Source organism: Streptopelia decaocto (genome assembly GCF_964273445.1).
Source record: "Streptopelia decaocto genome assembly, chromosome: 3".
Taxonomy (NCBI): Eukaryota; Metazoa; Chordata; class Aves; order Columbiformes; family Columbidae; genus Streptopelia; species Streptopelia decaocto.
Genome location: NC_138656.1, coordinates 119,615,257 through 119,633,074, shown reverse-complemented (window position 1 = coordinate 119,633,074; position 17,818 = coordinate 119,615,257). Strand labels below are relative to the sequence as shown.

General features: G+C 49.2%; 1 protein-coding gene across 2 annotated transcripts; it reads left to right on the top strand.

Annotated features, from left to right (window-relative positions):
• The first annotated feature begins 5,592 nt into the window (after nucleotides 1–5,592).
• Nucleotides 5,593–17,174, top strand: LOC309437444 (serine/threonine-protein kinase 35-like). 2 transcript variants are annotated; one of them, XM_082047881.1, is made up of 5 exons: nucleotides 5,593–5,645; nucleotides 8,525–9,151; nucleotides 10,181–10,397; nucleotides 12,337–12,589; nucleotides 15,282–17,174. In XM_082047881.1, exons 2-4 carry the CDS (start codon nucleotides 8,606–8,608, stop codon nucleotides 12,570–12,572), a joined length of 999 nt encoding a protein of 332 aa, XP_081904007.1. In that variant the 5' UTR covers nucleotides 5,593–5,645; nucleotides 8,525–8,605; the 3' UTR covers nucleotides 12,573–12,589; nucleotides 15,282–17,174. The 2 variants fall into 2 exon arrangements, with proteins under 2 accessions (XP_081904007.1, XP_081904006.1); XM_082047880.1 differs by having other exon boundaries at nucleotides 5,597–5,729.
• Nucleotides 17,175–17,818: the final 644 nt, after the last annotated feature.

Here is a 17,818-nt window from a genome sequence, read left to right as displayed (position 1 = left end):
TCAAGCGCCAGGATGAGAGGAAACAGCCTCAAATTGCGCCAGGGGAGGTTGAGGTTGGATGTGGGGAACAATTTCTTCCCCAAAGGGCTGTGGGGCATTGGAACAGGCTGCCCAGGGCAGTGCTGGAGTCACCATCCCTGGAGGGTTGGACAGACGGACATGAGGTTCTCAGGACATGGGGCAGTGTCGGGGGTGGGTTATGGTTGGACTTGATGATCTTGAGGGTCTTTTCCAAGCAAAATGATACTATGATTCTATTGGCCAAGCAGCACATAACCCCCTGCCTGGTTTCTACCATAACGTGGGCGATAGTGGCCTCTGGGTCTCCAGCAGGTCCTGGCTGAGTATGAGGTCAAGAATGGAGGAGTTGAAGGATTTGGGAGAAATGTTAAGGGGAAAACCCATGAAAGGGTTGGGAGAGCAATCCCTTCCTGCACTTTGCATCAAGCAGGAAGGAAGGGAAGGTGATATTCCTGCAATGGAAGAAGGACTACAGCAATTTAGCTTGAGGCAGCATCTGAGAAGATCATAATTCCTGCCTGGTGCCCTTCATCCCTGTGATGGGAAGGGGCAATTTGGACACGGAATTTCCACTTTGCGTTGGGAAAGGGAGATTTTACCCCCAACGCCCAAAGGACGTGGCTGCTCCTCTCTGCACAGCCTCAGGGTTTCATCCTTGGAGGTGCTGGAACCATGTCTGGACGGGCACTGAGCAGCTTTGAGATTGGCCCTGATTTGACCAGGGTTGGGACCAGACTCCTCCAGAGGTCCCATCCCACCTTCCTGGGACTTTCTGACCAAAGGGGGATGAAAGGTACCAGAGACACAAAAAGGGTCAGGAGGACCCTTACTAAAAATAATAATACGGGAGTGAACCTTGGAATTACAGGACGTAGCCATCTCCATCTTATCTCCATCTCATCTCCATCTTCATCTTCATCTTCATCTTTATCTCCATCTTCATCTCCATCTCCATCTCCATCTCCATCTCCGTCTCCATCTCATCTCCATCTCCATCTCCACCTCCATCCCTGAACCAGTCCCAATGGGGATGGGGCAACACTCAGAGATCCTCTCTGGCCCACAGCAAGGTGATGGAGAACATCCAGCCTGGTGGTTTTTTGATTGATTTGTGGTACCAGACTGCCCTGACCAGATCAGAAAGCTTCCACTGGGCCCTACTTTCCTTGCAGATGGACCTGGACCCCCCCACCCTTCCTCCAGTGTTGGTTTTGGGGGTTCTGTCTCATCACCTCTACACAAACAACAAAGATGGGTGATAACTTTTCTTCCAACATCTCCAAATTTGCCATTCAACGTGATTTTTGCCCCAAAAACTCTTTGTGCCAGCAACCCAAACCATCCCCTTGGTTACCCCATACTGGGACACATCATCCCCAAAACGTCCCCAAAGCTCTGCCTTCCCCAGCTCTGTTGTCCCATGGGACACGCAGGTGGCAGCTGCCACCACCATCACCATGTACCCACCTTGATGTGACCCCATGAAGCAGAGAACAGCTGGACAACGGTTTGCAGTCTTCTCCAAGCAGAGCCATCAATAGGTTCCTCAAGAAATAAAACCAACAGGAGATATTGTCAGCAACACAAGTGATGGGGGCTTGACGGGGCCCCGCCAAGTATTTGTGTCATCTAGTTAGAAATTATTGCAGTTTTATTGAAAGCCCAATTGTGCTCATTTAGCTGTCGCTCAAACCCTTCTGCAGCTGCTTATTAGCGCTGGAGCGAGGAGACGTTGCTGAAGAACACCCGTCCTTTCACAAATTACCTCTTCACTGATGAATTAAGGTCGTCGAGATGGTCTCTGAATGCCTGAAGCCGTAACCCTTCTCCATTCATCACCTGTGGAGCCACATCTGGAGCGTCCCATGGGATGCTTGGCTCTCAGGAGCCACATGGGGACGGGGAGACCAGAGGGATGCTCGGCTGGGATGTTGGATGAGCTGTTATAAAAGGTTGTGGAACAGGTTTTTTGTTCAAATGGAGGGGGAAATGGTAGATTTGACCCCAAATTTGCTCCAACATATAGTATATCATCCCTTGTATGTCCCCTCCAAGAGTGGGTTCATTGGAGATGGGCTTGATCCCAGTGTGGGAAAATCACCTTATTAGCACCATGGCCTGATTTTTTTGGGGGGGAAAAGCTCTTGACTTTAGGCAAATCTCAAAAAAAACCACTTTAAGGCAGAAAACAAGCTTTGCAGAGGAAAGATTTTAAGATTAAACATTTTAAGGGTGGTCATGTCCATAGACATATACAAAATTTACCGGCCTAGATTCTGCCCCCCAAAGCATCCAGGAGCAACGATGCCGTTATCCCCATGGTTGTCATGTTTGTGTCCAACCCCTGGGGCCAGCACTTGAAAGATGGGAAGGATGATGTTCAAACCATCTCCTCGCTTCTTGCTTTAGGGACACAGCACCCCCCCCCACATCTCCTCCTTCACACAAAAATAAAGCAAACAAACATCTTCCCCGGGGGGAAAAAATCTGCTCGACTCAGCCCCGTCTGATGGATGGTGGCTGGTGAGAAACCAGATTGAAACCAGTGACTCATTTCCCACCGGCGGCTATTTTGGGGGAGAAAAGCAGCCGTGTCCCCCCCCTCGACATCCATCAGGTGGTCGGAAGGTCCCTGCAGCCACCTCCGCCCCCCCCGTGCTGCTGCGGGGCTGGCAAATGAGTTTTCACCCTAATTGGAGCTTTTTCTCGCTTTTTGTTTCGTATCCTCACGTCCTCTGCCAGACATGGGATGAGGATGCAGCTTTGTCCCCGCTGGTACCCGGGCCCCCCATGTCCCCCGCTTTGGCTGTTGATGGGTGACATTTGGCAGCTGTCCCCAGGAGGGGAGATAATTAGCAATCAGCTTCCCTATGAGATCTCCATCGCTTATAAACACTGTGATGTCTATAGGCGCTGCGATAGAGCCGATAACCAATGAAGAGATGTGCTGGGGGGGTGGTTTGGGGACAGGATTTGGGTTTTGAGGGGCCAATGATCCCACCTGAGTGCGGAGGATGGATCTGAAGCCCGGAGCATCATCCTTGCGCAGCCCCAAATGCTCCAGCCAGGCTCACACCGGAGAAAAAAACCTTGAAGTTTAATGAAACAGGTTCAGCAATCGATAGTGAAAAAATAACAATAAGGGATTTCTTTGCTCAGCAGCAACTCCATTTCTCCATCAGCCCTGCCCAGCCTCGCACCCTCTGTTCACCCCATCATTCCCAGCATCCTCCCAGTAAAGAGCCTGGGCTGGTACCCGCTAAACCATGATGCGCCAAAAAATATAACCCCCGAACCCCAGCGTTTGGTGCTTTGTGAAAGAAAAACTGCTACATCACTGTCGTCTTTAGCACATAAACCCTCTGAGTCACTGGAGGAATGTGCAGTGCTTTTTAATAGAGTCCAAACAGTCCCAGAGGGCCCAACGTTTAATATTCGAGATTTTGGTTTATTTTATTTATTTAGGTTGCTCCATTAAAATATCCCCCCCACTAACACCCTGATACGTGGGACCATGTGTTTGCAGGAGCCAGTGGATGCTACGGGTGAGGAAGAACAGACTGACCGCAACACTGGTCCTCTTCATGCTTAATTGTTTTTTAATGCAAAAATCACAATTATTTCTGATAGCAGAAGCAAGTTTCATAGAATCATGATGATGCTGAAGGACGGGGTGGTTCCCCCACAAGGGATGGGGAAAGAGGCAGCTCGGGCGGATGTGCTAGAGGTCTAGGGAAGACTGCAAGGGTAGAAAACTTCATAAGAAAAATGACTTTTTTCTCCAGGATAAAATACAGAAGCGCAGCGAGCAGATGGGCGGCTGCAAGGGGAGAGGAGGAGGGATGAGCCATGGGCTCCTTGCTGCGGGACATCGCAAGCTGGAGGATGCTGCCGCGATAATAAGGGAATAAGAACCCAGAGAAAGGCAATTAAACCCTCCCCGCCAGCGGGACACGGCTGGGAAGGACCCGACATCCCACCGGGCGCATCCTCCCTGGAGCAATTCCACATGGATTTGGGGCTGATGTGCCCCCCAGGGGGGTGACAGCGCATCCCCGGGTCTGGCTCCTTGTTTTTAAGACGTGAGGAAATATTTCTGTGGTTTTATTTCATCTCGGGAGCTCCAGCTGTTATTAAAACCAATTTCGAGGAGGGGTGATACCCACGCAGAGTTTGGCCCCGGGGGGAAACCTCCCCGGCTTTGCTGATTAACACTGGGGGACCAGGATGCTCCATCCCCAGCTGCCATCCCAGGTCCCCATCACCGGGACATGCCAAAGTGACGTTTGGGAGCACCCCAGGGTATTATTCGGTTGCGATTCCTAACGCAAATACAACCAGGATGGATGTTCCAAGTGTTTTCTCACCAAGGGACCACAACAGCCCCTATTGCTGGGATGGGGATGGTCCCAGCTGCCTCTTGCCAGTCCCTTTTCCCGGCTCCATCAGCGCAAAAATCTTATTTAGGGCATGGATATCTCCAAAGACACCTCGTAAAGTTGTATTTTAGTTTGCAAACTCCAGGCGGAGTTTAACGGGAGTGGGAACAAAACGTGGGATGGTCTGAAATTCCCCTCGTCAAGGAACTTGTTTCCCCAGCCATGCAACCAGACCCAGTAAAATATCAGCAAATGGCTCAATTTTCTGGCGAAATCAGGTCATTATAAACTGTTTTGTTTCACTAATTATCATTATAAACTGTTTTGTTTCACTAATTTCTGCAGGTGTGGTGGGGAAATTGTCTTGCTCGTGCGCACCCAGTTTTTTCTCCTGGCTGGAGCTGGCGGGGGGGATATAAGAAACTGGATTGAAAAGGCACTTTTACACTGCTCGAAAATGCTGCAAATTAAGAGAAATGAGCTGAAATCACCCTGCCCATGGTGGAACCCCATCCTGCTCCTCCTCCTTGGCACAGTCTGAACACAAAGGCAGGGTGAGAACAAGGGGGTGACCCATAGTTTGGGGTGAACCCCCCCAGAGATGATGCTCTGGGGTGGGGACGCATCCCTCTGGTGCTCTTTTCAGGGTGTTTGATGCCACCGTGTCTTGGGGGGGCTGCACCAGGACCCTGATGCAGGGGAAGCAGGACCCAGGTGGGCTGAGCACCCTCTGAGCACCTGCCAAAAGTTTAAAAAAAATGTATTTATTTCATTATTTCAAATCATTGGGCCAAAGCAGAGGGCAAAGGGCAGAGCAGAGGAGCGGCTGCATTTCCCTGTGTTGCACAATCGCCTCACTAAGCACCGCCGGGGCAAGGGGACGGACAGACAGACGGATAGGGAAGACACGGCCCCCCCACCATGACCCACAGCTCCAGCACACGCGGCGTTTTGAGGAAGTTTGTCCTTAGCCGGCACCTGTTGTTCGCCGCAAAGGCTGCTGGGACTTGTAGTTTCCCCTCTCCGCCACCACCATGCAGGCGCAGAACTTCCCCTCCCGGGCCGCTTGAGCTGGGGAAGGCAAAGCGTTCTCCGATTGGCCCGAAGACGGCCCCTCCCACCCCGTATCTGATTTATCATTGGTTTGACCGCGCCTTCTTCTTTCTGGTTGGCCGGCTGCTGCTAGTGGGCGGGATGGCCGGTAGTGGCGGGAATTGCGGCGGCGGACGCGAGCGGGCGGCTGTGGTGAGGGGGGAGCCGGACCGGGCAACGGGCTGGGACGAGTGGAAGCGGGAACGAAATTGGGCCTGAGCGGCTGCCGGGGAAAGGGTAGGGGCAGGGGTCTTAGGCCAGGTGCTGGGAAGAGCCGGGCCTGAGGGGGGTGGTGGGACGGGGAAGGGTCTTAGGGAAGAAGCGGGGCAAAGCTGGGCCTGAGGGGATGGGGGAAGGGAGGCCTGAGGTGGGGAAGGAGCTGGGGCTGAGAGGGGTGGGGAAAGGGGCTTGAGGTGGCCGAGAGGTTTTAGCTGAGATGCTGGGAAGAGCTGGACCTGAGGGCATAGGGGAGGTGGGGAAGGAGACAGGGACAAGGTGGGGGTGGGGAGGGAGACAGGGACAAAAGGTGGGGGTGGGGAAGGAGACAGGGACAAAAGGTGGGGGTGGGGAAGGAGACAGGGACGAGGAGCGGGGTGGGCGAGGGGCCTGAGGTGAGTTAGGCGGTTTTAGGCGAGAAGGGGGGAAGCGCTGCGCCTGAGGGTGTAGGGGAGGCGGGGAAGGGGGCTGGGGTAAGGTGGGTGGGCAGTGGGGGTGATTAACAGGGGGGCTGAGGTGGGGAAGGGAACTGGGCTTGTGCACATGCACATGGGGGTTGGGACTGGGCTGTGGGGGGGGTGGGTTTGGGGGAGGGTTGGGGTATGGTGGGGGGTGGGTTTGGGGGAAGGTTGGAGTTGGTGGGGGGTGGGTTTGGGGGAGGGTTGGGGCTTGGTGGGGGGTGGGTTTGGGGGAGGGTTGGGGCTTGGTGGGGGGTGGGTTTGGGGGAGGGTTGGGGCTTGGTGGGGGGTGGGTTTGGGGGAGGGTTGGGGCTTGGTGGGGGGTGGGTTTGGGGGAGGGTTGGGGCTGTGGGGGGGGTGGGTTTGGGGGAAGGTTGGGGCTGTGGGGGGGGTGGGTTTGGGGGAAGGTTGGGGCTGTGGGGGGGGTGGTTTTGGGGGAAGGTTGGGGTTTGGTGGGAGGTGGGTTTGGGGGAGGGTTGGGGCTGTGGGGGGGGTGGGTTTGGGGGAGGGTTGGGGCTGGGGGGGGGGTGGGTTTGGGGGAAGGTTGGGGCTGTGGGGGGGTGGGTTTGGGGGAAGGTTGGGGCTGTGGGGGGGGTGGGTTTGGGGGAAGGTTGGGGCTGTGGGGGGGGTGGGTTTGGGGGGAGGTTGGGGGTTGGTGGGGGGTGGGTTTGGGGGAAGGTTGGGGCTGTTTGGGGGTGGGTTTGGGGGAAGGTTGGGGGTTGGTGGGGGTGGGTTTGGGGGAAGGTTGGTGTAGGAAACAATTCTTTTGCAAATATAATAGGCTCAGGCAGGATCTCTCAGCAAAGCCATTTTTTAAATAACGATATTGCAGCACCCTGTGTTCTACCTAAAGGTAGGCACGCATAATAGGGCAAAAAGCCCCCAAATTCCTGGCTGCAATTTCCCTCCCCTGTTCCCCATTGGCTGGGTACTTCAGGGCTTACAGACTACCCCGATGCATACAATACCCTTCCCCTTATCGATATATTTAAGATATGGATTCCTGGTACTTTGGCTACCCTTCCCCCTAAATTAACTTGGTATCAGTTTACATTCCAGGAGGAGACTGTGTTTTACATTAAGGATTCATATTCTAATGTCTCTTGGTCCTTCCCCCTGCTGGGGTCAGGTGCTAGGTCCTCAGTTACGTAAAAACCACAGTTCTTTGTTAAATGTTCCTTACACTGGGGTTTGGTGGGGGGTGGGTTTGGGGGAAGGTTGGGGTTTGGTGGGGGTGGGTTTGGGGGAAGGTTGGGGTTTGGTCTGTGGTGGGGGCCGCAGGCTGGAGAGCAGGGAATAGGGTGGGAGGGGGTTGGAAGGGCTGGGTGAAAAGATGGAAGATTTGGGAAAGGAGCACAGCTGGGGGATGGAGCTGGAGGGGGACTGAGAAGGAAAATTGTGTGGGGAGGAAGGGGTTAGGTTGGGGGGGGCTGGACAGAAGGTTTGGAAAGGGAGGAGAATTTAGGGGCAGGTGGGGCTTTGAAGGCAACAGCTGCGGGGTAGGGGGAAGGGTTGTGGGGGATGGGAAATGAACATGTGGGGCATAAAAGCTGAGAAAATTTGAGTTGGAGAGAAGAATTAAAGATGTAACTTGGGCTGGTGTTGAAGAGCACTGGGCCAGGGAGAAGTGAGATGAGGGGCTAAAGTGGGAGCAGGATTATCAGGGGATGGGACTGCGAGGTGGGAGTGAGTGAGGGACCATGAGGAACTCAGGGAGTCTGTGCCAGAGAGTGAAGAATTACCTGGGGTAGGTAATGTGGGAATGGGACAGGAAGCTTGAGGTGGGGGCGAAATGCAGCGTGGGGCTTGTGAAGGGGTGAACTGGAGAAAGGGAGTGAGTATCAGGGCACGAACTGGTAGAAAATCTGTGGTGGAAATGCAGGAACACGACATTGCCATTGATTGGGAAGTACGTTAACGAGGGGGGAGAAGTGAGGGCGAAAGATCTAGTGCCAAACTGGCACTTTTGGTGAACCTAATTTCTTTAAAAGTCAGTTCTGGAAACAGCCGTTACCCAGGAGGTCTTGTCTTCCCTTTCATGCCCTGCTCAGGAAACGTGTCTATAAAACCTTTTCTTCTTTCTCACTGAACTTCATCTGCTGTGGACAAATCAATGTCACTTCCCAGGTGGTTGCGTCCCGCTGTGCAGTCAGGATTCTATTTGATAATGTCTTGAAGTTACCATGGATATAGGTTTTATCTTAAAAAGCCAGTTTAGTTTTCTGTCCTCGTGGAGCTGCATCATATCCTGATACATATGCCAATAAAATCGTTACCGGTTGGAAGTATTTACAGTTGATAGTTGGTAAACTGCTTGGTTTGGGAGAGTTTTAAGCTTTTAATCCCTTTCTCTTCCAGGGTTTTACTGCAGGTGATGACCGGTTGCCATGAGTTCAGGTATTTTCCTCTGATTTGCCATTTGCTGGGCTGAAACGAGGGATGGCTGCGGAAGCCAAGTACAGCATCGTGCGAGAAGTGGGCCGGGGGAGCTACGGCGTGGTTTACGAGGCCATCGTTAACCAAACGAGGAGAAAAGTCGCTGTGAAAAGGATGCGTTGCGATGTGCCTGAAAACGTGGAACTGGCTCTGCAAGAGTTCTGGGCCCTGCAGAGCATCCAGAGGCAACATGAGAACGTGATCCAGTTGGAGGAGTGTATCCTGCAGGACGGGCAAGCCTTTCAGCCAATTAGTCATCGTTACGGGAAATCAGACAGCCATTTGCTGCTAATTGAGACCTGCCTGAAAGGGCGGAGGTGCATGGATCCCAAATCTGCCTGCTTTCTGTGGTTTGTCATGGAGTTTTGCGACGGGGGCAGCATGAACGAATACCTGTTGTCCCGTGGCCCCGACGCGCAGCTGAACAACAGCTTCATGCGGCAGCTCAGCAGCGCCGTGGCGTTCCTGCACAGAAACCACATCGTGCACAGGGACCTCAAAGCCGACAATATTTTGATTTCTCATAGATGTGGAAGTCCCATTGTGAAGGTAAGGGAATAAAACCTCGCTGTAACGAGCGTGTGACCTACACGCTTACATGTCGTGTGCTTCGTAACAGGCTTTTGGTGAGTCTTGTGATACTTGTGATAATTGTACTTGGAACATCTGATATCAGTTGTGGGTTTTAGTTTTTTTAGGAGTCTTGGGTAGGAGTCGAGGTCATGGTGGTGTTTCTAATGTCTGTTGCGAGGAGCAGTTCAGGGCCGTTGAATCTCTGCACCCTAGATAATCAGAGATACGACGATCAGTCGAAAAATGAAGCAATATTTTCTGTGCCCTTAAACTTTAAGAACACACCATCCCGTTACAGCAGCCAGCGCTTCCAATATTGCTGCCTCAAGCACATATTGATGTTCAGGGAAGGTGGGGAACGTCTTCGTGCTGCGTGTGGGTTGATGCCCTGATGGAGATGAAGACGTTTGGCTGCATTTCTTGTAGCACCAAACTGAAAGTCTGTGCAGCCGCTTTTCAGCGAGCTGGAAACACTGGGAGCCAGCTCACTCCTGAACTTTCAGTCCTGAGAGTTCCTGTAGTCAGACATAAAATAACAGGTCGGTAGATAATTTATTTCTTGACTGTTCAGATCAATAATAGTATTTGTAGTTCGACCTGTAGAGCCGTCAAGGGACGCTTAAATCAATGTCGTCTTAATCACTGTAGATAATAATGGTAACGGAAGAGATTCAGTGTGCTCACCATGGAACAGTAAGAGCTAATTCTACCATAGATATTGTTCAATGTATGTTTATGCCTGATTAGATGTAATCAGAGTAAGCTGCACTGAAAGATAACGCTCAGATAAGTCTTTCACCCATCTTGGGAAGGGGAACAAACAACAGGAATTTTGGGAAGGGGCAGCTCAAAGGAAATAATCAGCTTATCATTTCACCAGGGTTGCCACGTGATAAGCGTCGGTGCCATGTCGTGGGGCATTTCGGAGGGAAATTCACTGAGCTGCTGTTTGTAAACACGGTGTTGGTGTGTAACTGATTTTGTTTTCCTTTTGACGCATTGCAGGTTGCAGATTTTGGCCTGAGCAAGGTGTGTCAGGGGAAAGGGAACGTGAACCAGCATCGCTTCTCCTCCGCGTGCGGCTCCAACTTCTACATGGCTCCAGAAGTCTGGGAAGGTCACTACACGGCCAAGGCGGACGTATTTGCCCTTGGGATCATTTTCTGGGCTATGGTGGAGAGGATCACCTTCCGAGACGGGGATTCTGAGAAGGAATTGCTTGGTGAGGGTCAGATCAGTGCTGTCCTGTTGTCAGGGGATACTCTGGATCCATAGGGATCCTCTGAGAGGTGTTTCTCCCAGACATAGTTACTAATGCTTTAGATGTGGCTTTTTCCAAGCACTTTGCAACCCAAAGAAACCCAAATTTGTGGTTTTTTTGGGGGGTGTTTTGGGTTTTTGTTTTTAAGAGAACAGTAAAGAAATATCTTTTTCTTCAGCACGTATTGCTCCTGATTTGGTCGCTTCTCATGTTGGATTTCCAGGTCTTGAAGCAATATCGCTATGGCAGAGGGAACGCTTTTTTGTGTTGAAAAATCATGTTGTGTAGGAGATCGTTCCCTCTGCCAGAAATATTCTGTGGGATTTAAAGGTTAAGGGAAAATATCTCAGGCTTCCCAGGTCCAGTGGTGGAGTCACCATCCATGGAGGGGTTGAACAGACACGGAGATGAGGTTCTCAGGGACGTGGGTTAGTGGTGGACTTGGCAGTGCGAGGTTAACAGTTGGACTCGATTTTAAAGGTCTTTTCCAATAAAAACTAATCTATGGTTCTGGCTTCTCTGCTGTGAGGCTTCCTTTAATCTAAGAAATGCTCTTCAAAAGTGGATTTGGCCTTTATTGTCACTAATGAATTGTAAGAGTAAAAACTTGTAGCTGTTGGTGAGACGTCTGTCTCACAGCTCTGCTCTTCGTAGAGGATTTAGTGTCCATATACTCCCATTTGCTCAGAAACGCTCTTAAAAATGGTTTTAATGCTCTTAAAACCAAAGCGTTTCTGGAATTGGGCTTATGGGTTTGCTTGCGTTCTTGACTTGGCTTAACCGAGGGACGGGATCACTCGGAGCACTGAAAGGATGTTCCAAGGAGCCAAATGATAAACCGGGGAAGGATATTTAGATCAGCTTCGCTGCCATCTGGCTGAGTTTCCTCGCATTTAGGGATGCAAGATCTCGCTGGGATGACTCCTCCAGTGGCCTCCTCCTTACTCCCAATCCCCCACATACACACACACTTGAAATATTGCGTAGTGAGTGATTTCAAAAGAGTATATTGCGGCAGAAAATTCATCTCCAGAGGAGAGAATGCCAGTTGTGCACATTAGCATAACAATTGAAGACATCTACCCAGGCTCTGAGATCAGTTTACCTGTCTATCTGTCTTTTAAATATTTAAATTCTTAAAGGAATTTCTACAGAGGAACTTAAGCTATCGTGCTACCCCTTTATTTTGATTTTTTCCACCTTTCAAGTAGGCTCAGTTCTAATTCTATTATTTATTTCTTTTAAAAATGCTGCACATTGATAAATGGTTTAGTTCCTGCTTAGGAAAACAAGCGAATGGCTGCAGCTGAGACCAAAGCATGAACAGATTTCATTAAAGCAGCTGCCCGCCAAGTCGAGATAAGGAGTTTGCAAGCAACCTTTTCTGTACACAGACAGGTCGCTGCCTTTGCAACATTTATTCTTTGCTCGGTGCAGGGGCAGAACAGCTTGAGTGAGCAAAGCTGGTTTTACTGTCTGTTTTGGAAGCCGGTTAATCATTTTCAACAACCGGTGAAATTATTTAGATTACCAGCAGCAAATTTACATTTCCCTTCCTTAATCTTGCTGGGGAGAAGTTGGCTAAGGGTAAATGGCATGTGCTGTCATTTTAATTGAAAATTGTTTGACTAACTGAGCAAACAAGTTTTGTGTTTAACTCTTTCAAGTTACCTCAGCCAACCAGAGTCTCTGTCCCTCTTTCAGAGCTTCTGAATAGGGTGAAATTGAATTTTGGCAGCCTCTTCTGATAACTTCTCACAATATTTGACCTCGTGGTTGCCTCTTAATGAGTGATTTTTCCAGTAATCTTCCGTATGTTTTGTCTTCGGGATTGTTGGACATGACGGTAATTTTTGTAGCCTTTACCTGTATAACCTGATTCCTCCTAATCTGTGTTCAGGAACTTACATCTGCCAAGGCAAGGAGCTTATTCCCCTCGGAGAAGCGTTGCTGGAGAATCCCAACCTGAAATTACAGATTCCCCTGAAGAGCAAGAAGGCCATGCCGGATGATCTCTGCAAACTCCTGCGCGATATGTTGGCTTTTAACCCAAAAGAAAGGTTGGATGCCTTCCAGCTCGAAGTCCGAATCAGGCAAATCTCCTACGGCAAAAAACGCCAGCGCTCGGCCTCGTAGAGGCGAAGGGCGTTCAGGTTGGTGCCTCTGCCAGGCTACTCCCTATTTAAGCTGAGCTTAAAGGGGATTTTCTGTCCTTCACCTCCAGGCCTAAGCCTTTTAAATCAAATGTGACCTGTGGTAGTTTGGAAAATTCAGCCACAGAATGACTCAGTCAAACTAGAAATCAAAAACAACCTTTGGGAAAAGGAATTTGGGGGAAGTGCCTCTAACAAAGAAACTTTTTGCCTCCTCAGGGGTGTTTGTTGGCTTTGCTGTCTGGATTTAGGCCAGCCTGTCCTTTACCCTAAACCTCGCCTATTTCCACAAGCAACGACAGGTTTCTGCCATCACTCCCATGCTTGTTTGCTGCTTTTCCAACATATTTTCTAACTAAATAAAAGCCAAAGTGGGCAAGGCCACTGTATATTTGTAGGTGTGCATCTTAAATATGGGATTTGGGTATGATAGTAACTGTCAGATTAAAACCAGGTTTATTTTTCTGTAATTAAAGCACTGTTAATGCTCAGAGCTTATCAGAGCGGGGTGCACCAGGTGACAGGAGCATCCTGTCCCGAATTGTTTAAAGGCCTTGAAAAATGTCTTGGAAAGGCTGGACTGGAGGTCTGGAGGTCTGGCTGAGTCCTGCAGTGAGACTCTTGGGTTTATGTGCCCACTTTGAAAAATAAAGCATCACTGATCCTGATCTTTATGAGTTCTTAATGGCCTCTTTAGTTTCCACCTCGGTGGAAGTTTGAACTTGAGGTGGTTTGTTAGATTCTGTGTTTTCCAGCAGAGCGGTGAAAATACAGAATGGAGTTTGCAGGGTTTTCAAGTCCTGTTTTCTGCCATCACAGGCATCATATCCTAGAATTTATTTGGTAAATGCATCATAAATGCATAAAGGGTTTTGTGTCTGATACTATCACTGAGCATCTGGCTGTCCTTATAGCTAAGGACATTATCCTTTGCAACACAAATGCATTTCTGAGCAGTTTAATACTCGTGATCTTGTGACAGATTTGTCCTTTAGCTTAAAATGTTTTTCTCCTTGCTGGTTGTTTGCTCATTCTGAACTATTTTCTAGAGAACAATTGTAACCTTAGCAGCGTTTCTTCCTGTCTGAGGTTGGTAGGTTGGCTCCTCCGTCTCCTCCACATACAAATAATTTCTTACTCTAGACAAGTCTCTTCAAGTCCTTGTAAAGCACAAGAATTTAATCTCTAGGCTGGAAATATTCCTCCTGATGTGTTCCAGGATCGCATCTCTCTCCTTTCATATCTATATCACTTAATCCTCTCATAATTTCTTCGTATCCTAAAGCCCTTTTTGACTCGAGTTGCTTCAGATCGATAACGTTCTGGGTTACAGCAGAAACTTGTGTTCACGGGTGCGTGACCTGATGTTTTGTTGCTGCGTTTCATCTCCTGTCAGAAGAAACGGTGAATAACCCTGATCATTTCCTCATCTTTCTTATAACCGCAATACCTTGTGTTGTCGGCCCACTTCTAATTGTGCCAAGGCTGTCAGTGAAAGCATTAATTAAACAAGTCCATTGCCAGCGCCAATCTTGATAAAACTCAACTCTAACCTCTTCATTTCCAAATTATCTGGTTCACTTTTCCCTTGGGCCAGGTTAACTGCTTTACCTTTTTACTAATCCCGCTCTTCTCTTGTCTAATACATTTATGCTTTGCTGAGATCTCAGCGAACAAAGCCAACGCTTCTTTTTATCGCCACAAATGGGTTTTATCACTGAGAAGGACCCGATGAGCTTGGTAGGATCTGCGTTCCTGGGGACTGGCGCTTCTGAAATAGCGACAGTGCCACTAGTTGGCAGCCCAGCCCTGAAGTGCTTCGCTGCCACAGAGGAATTTGCAAGGATAAAGACGGAAAAAAAGGCTCTAGCAGCACAATGTCAGGCTTACCGCTGTGTTTTTTTCCTTTTTCACGATGAAACCGTGATTATAAATAGATTTGCAGCGTCGGTTCGGGGTGAAACCACCAGGATGTATCCCTCAAAACCACTTCTGTCTCAATTCATTGTATTTTCTCGTTCGGTAGGAAGCTGGCTGGATATCTCCTCTGGTTGTTTGTGGCGTGTAATGGGAGTTGATGCAGCAACAACTCATGGCACAGCGTTCCGCGCCACCGGGCGTGAGCCTCACGCTGTGTTAGTCTGGCTTAAAATGAAAACCAGCTTGCCTTTCCGAACTGGGCTTGTCTGAACCGCCAGCTCACGGTCCAGAAAACAGACGGGGTTTTGTATCAGACTTTCCTAATCGAAAATCAGGAGTAGGACAGAAGCTGGAAAGCGTTTCTCGCAACCCTAAATCTTGGTGCTTCAGAAGAAATTCTGCAATGGCAAGTTCAAAGCAAACAGGTTTTTGTTGTTTTTCCATAATACTTTGTGATCACAGGGCAATGAACTTTGCGGTGTAGGGCAGCCAAGTGCTACATCTCCTCAGAACAGCGTGAAAAACACCAAAATGAATTTAAAGACAAGGCTATGGGTGTAACCTGTGATTCAGGCCATCCTGAAGTTAACCATTGCTCAGAACTTGGTCTTTACTGAGGAAAGGCTGCTTGTGTACCCGCCCTGTGCTCTGTCCAAAGCGCACATGGGCAGCTGACACCCCGAGGCAGAGCGGTGGGTCAGGGCACCTTCGCGGGCCAGTGTTCTCAGTCAAAAGTGTTTTATTTTGCAACTTTAACATGTTTTCTTTGCAGGTCTCGCTGCGGTTCGGAGGCCTCGGGGATGGTGACCAGCTCTGTGCACCTTTGGAACAAGCGGGTCCATCCGAAGACCGTTGCCAGCTGCCAGTTTTCCCCAACGGTTTTATTTAAATGGACCACAATTTTATTTATTTGTACAGTAATTTTAAGAGGAGAACTACAGAAAGCCTTATTTTTTCTGCAAACCCTCGGTGTTTTTACATTCGTGTTCTTTTACTTGATGAGCAGCGCAGGTGAAAACTCGGCTGAGGTGACCGTAGTTGTCTGGCTGTACTCATAGAGCAATTTCTGCACCTGTTCTTTTTAAAACAACCCTTGGACACCCTTCCCTTGACATCCCATGACTGCCCTTTCGAAGGATGGCAAAACAACGTGCTGAAACCGTTTAGAGACGGGTGTCTCTGCCCTATTTTGTGTTGACTCCCTTTCCAGCCCTGGCTTCTCGCTGATAAAACCACATCACTTGTCCTTGGCGCAGAAATTGTCTTTGGGAGGTTTAACTGGAGCTTTTTTTTGGGTGTAATTCTTCATGTTTCTTGGCCACGTAACTGAGTGATGTCTGAATGAGCTGGCAAAGCGCTCAGTGTCTATTCTGCGAAGTTTGAGCCGAAACACAAAAAGATGGATTTTCTTCGCAGTGGCTTTTTCGAATATTCTTGCTTAGATTAACTAAAACGCTTTCTTAAAATAAATACAAAGAACGTTAAAGATGCCAACTCTTGATTAGAACGTATGCGTCACTAACACTGAAAGTAGTTGGAGGAATCGTGCTTCCTGCTGTGTTAGCGGCTCGCGCCAGCTGTTCTTACGAGGGGGGTGAAAAGGGCTGAACTGGATGTTGGCAGGTAAATGGGGAGCCTGGTTTGCACCCCGTTTGGGAGTCTCGGTAAACTGCTGCTGATCTTGGCTTGTTTTAAGGAGCTCCTGGGGAAGGTTCCTCCTCCCCTCTTCTGTCGTGCGGAGGTGAAGTAACATCCTTCGGGGACAGATTCCTTTTGTAGGAGAGGAATAAATGCCAAAACCAAAAAGATAACGGGGCGAACCACCTGTGCCACGTGGAGGGCAGGAATACGTCTGTTTCTGTTAAAAACATTATATATTTCTTCCCCCTGCTCTACTGAGATTTTGGCTGCAATGTTGAAGACTCTCTTATAAATATTTTGTCACAAAGTTAATTCACGGAGAGGATCTTCTTGCTGTGACTTTATCCAGAGGCTTCACCAGCCTCCCATGACGTTCCATAGAACACAGCCCGTAGTTACCCTGCACAAACGAGCACTAATTGACCTCCGTCCCTGTAGCAGGTAACGAACGGGCCGCCCGCTGTGAGCTGTGCCTGAAAAGAGCTGTTGTGGGAAAAATAAGTTGATTTAAATCAGTGGGTTAAACCTCAAAATTGAATGTAGAGAATTGACAATCCGGTGTGTCATGGATTGTGTGCAGCGGTGACAGACACGGTTGCTTTGAAGCTCATTCAGCTCTTGACGCCTCCGTGCAGGCAAACAGGCTGAAAAAGGGGGTCTGGATCTAGAGGAGACAGATCTGACTTTAGTCTCAGCTTAACACCTGCAGTACAGCCCGGTTTTACCTAATCCTCGCTCTTGGATTTCTTACCTAACCTGCGAGTTCTGGGGCAATCGGGACCGGCTGCTGAGTTTTCCTTTCCGCAGCTTTCACTTACAATCCCTCTTTGCAGAGCTGCTCTTTTAAACTAAGGTTCCTCCACCCTTTTCTTTTTAATCCTGTAGTCACTGCAACTCATTTCTGCCACCTCAGAGCACGCTGCTTTTCTTCCAGGGCTGGTTTTAGTCGTGATCAGGTCTGCTTTTCTGCAATACAGGTAGATTTGGGCACCCTCACAAAACTGCGGGGCACAAGAATGGCTCATTGGCCCATCGCCTTCCTTGCTTGGCCATCATCATCGCCTTCCTTGCTTGGCCATCATCATCGCCTTCCTTGCTTGGCCATCATCGCCTTCCTTGCTTGACCATGCTAGGCGAGCATCCTCCCAGCCACTAGGTGTTATTAGCTAATCAGTACGTACGCTTTAATCACTGCAAACTCCGTAATTTATAAATTTATAAACCACTGTATTTCCTAACGCATGGGAAAGCGTGGTGACACTGAGCATCGCTTTAGAATCACATGCGACGCTTCTTTCTTCTTTTGCGTTTAGTAAGTCTTACTCTAATACCTGGTGAATTGGAAAATGAACCCGTGCGATGACAGCCTCTAATTTAAGTGACTGTTTCTTAAGGAAAGGGGTGGGCGCGGGGGGAGAATCCTGGAGCTGCAGTGTGTAGCTCTCTGCAAACGAGCTTTATGTTCAAAAAGTGATCTAAAGGGTGAATGTAACGTCTGTAGCCGGGAAAGGAACGGAATAAAATGGAAGAGTGCGTGAATCCGTGGTATTTTGTTTCAAAAGCTGCACACGGCTTGTTAATAATAATAGAGATTTAAAAAAAGAAAATACAGAGAAGTTTGTGAATGACCTACAATTTGGGGATGGGTCAGTACTGGGGTCTATATTA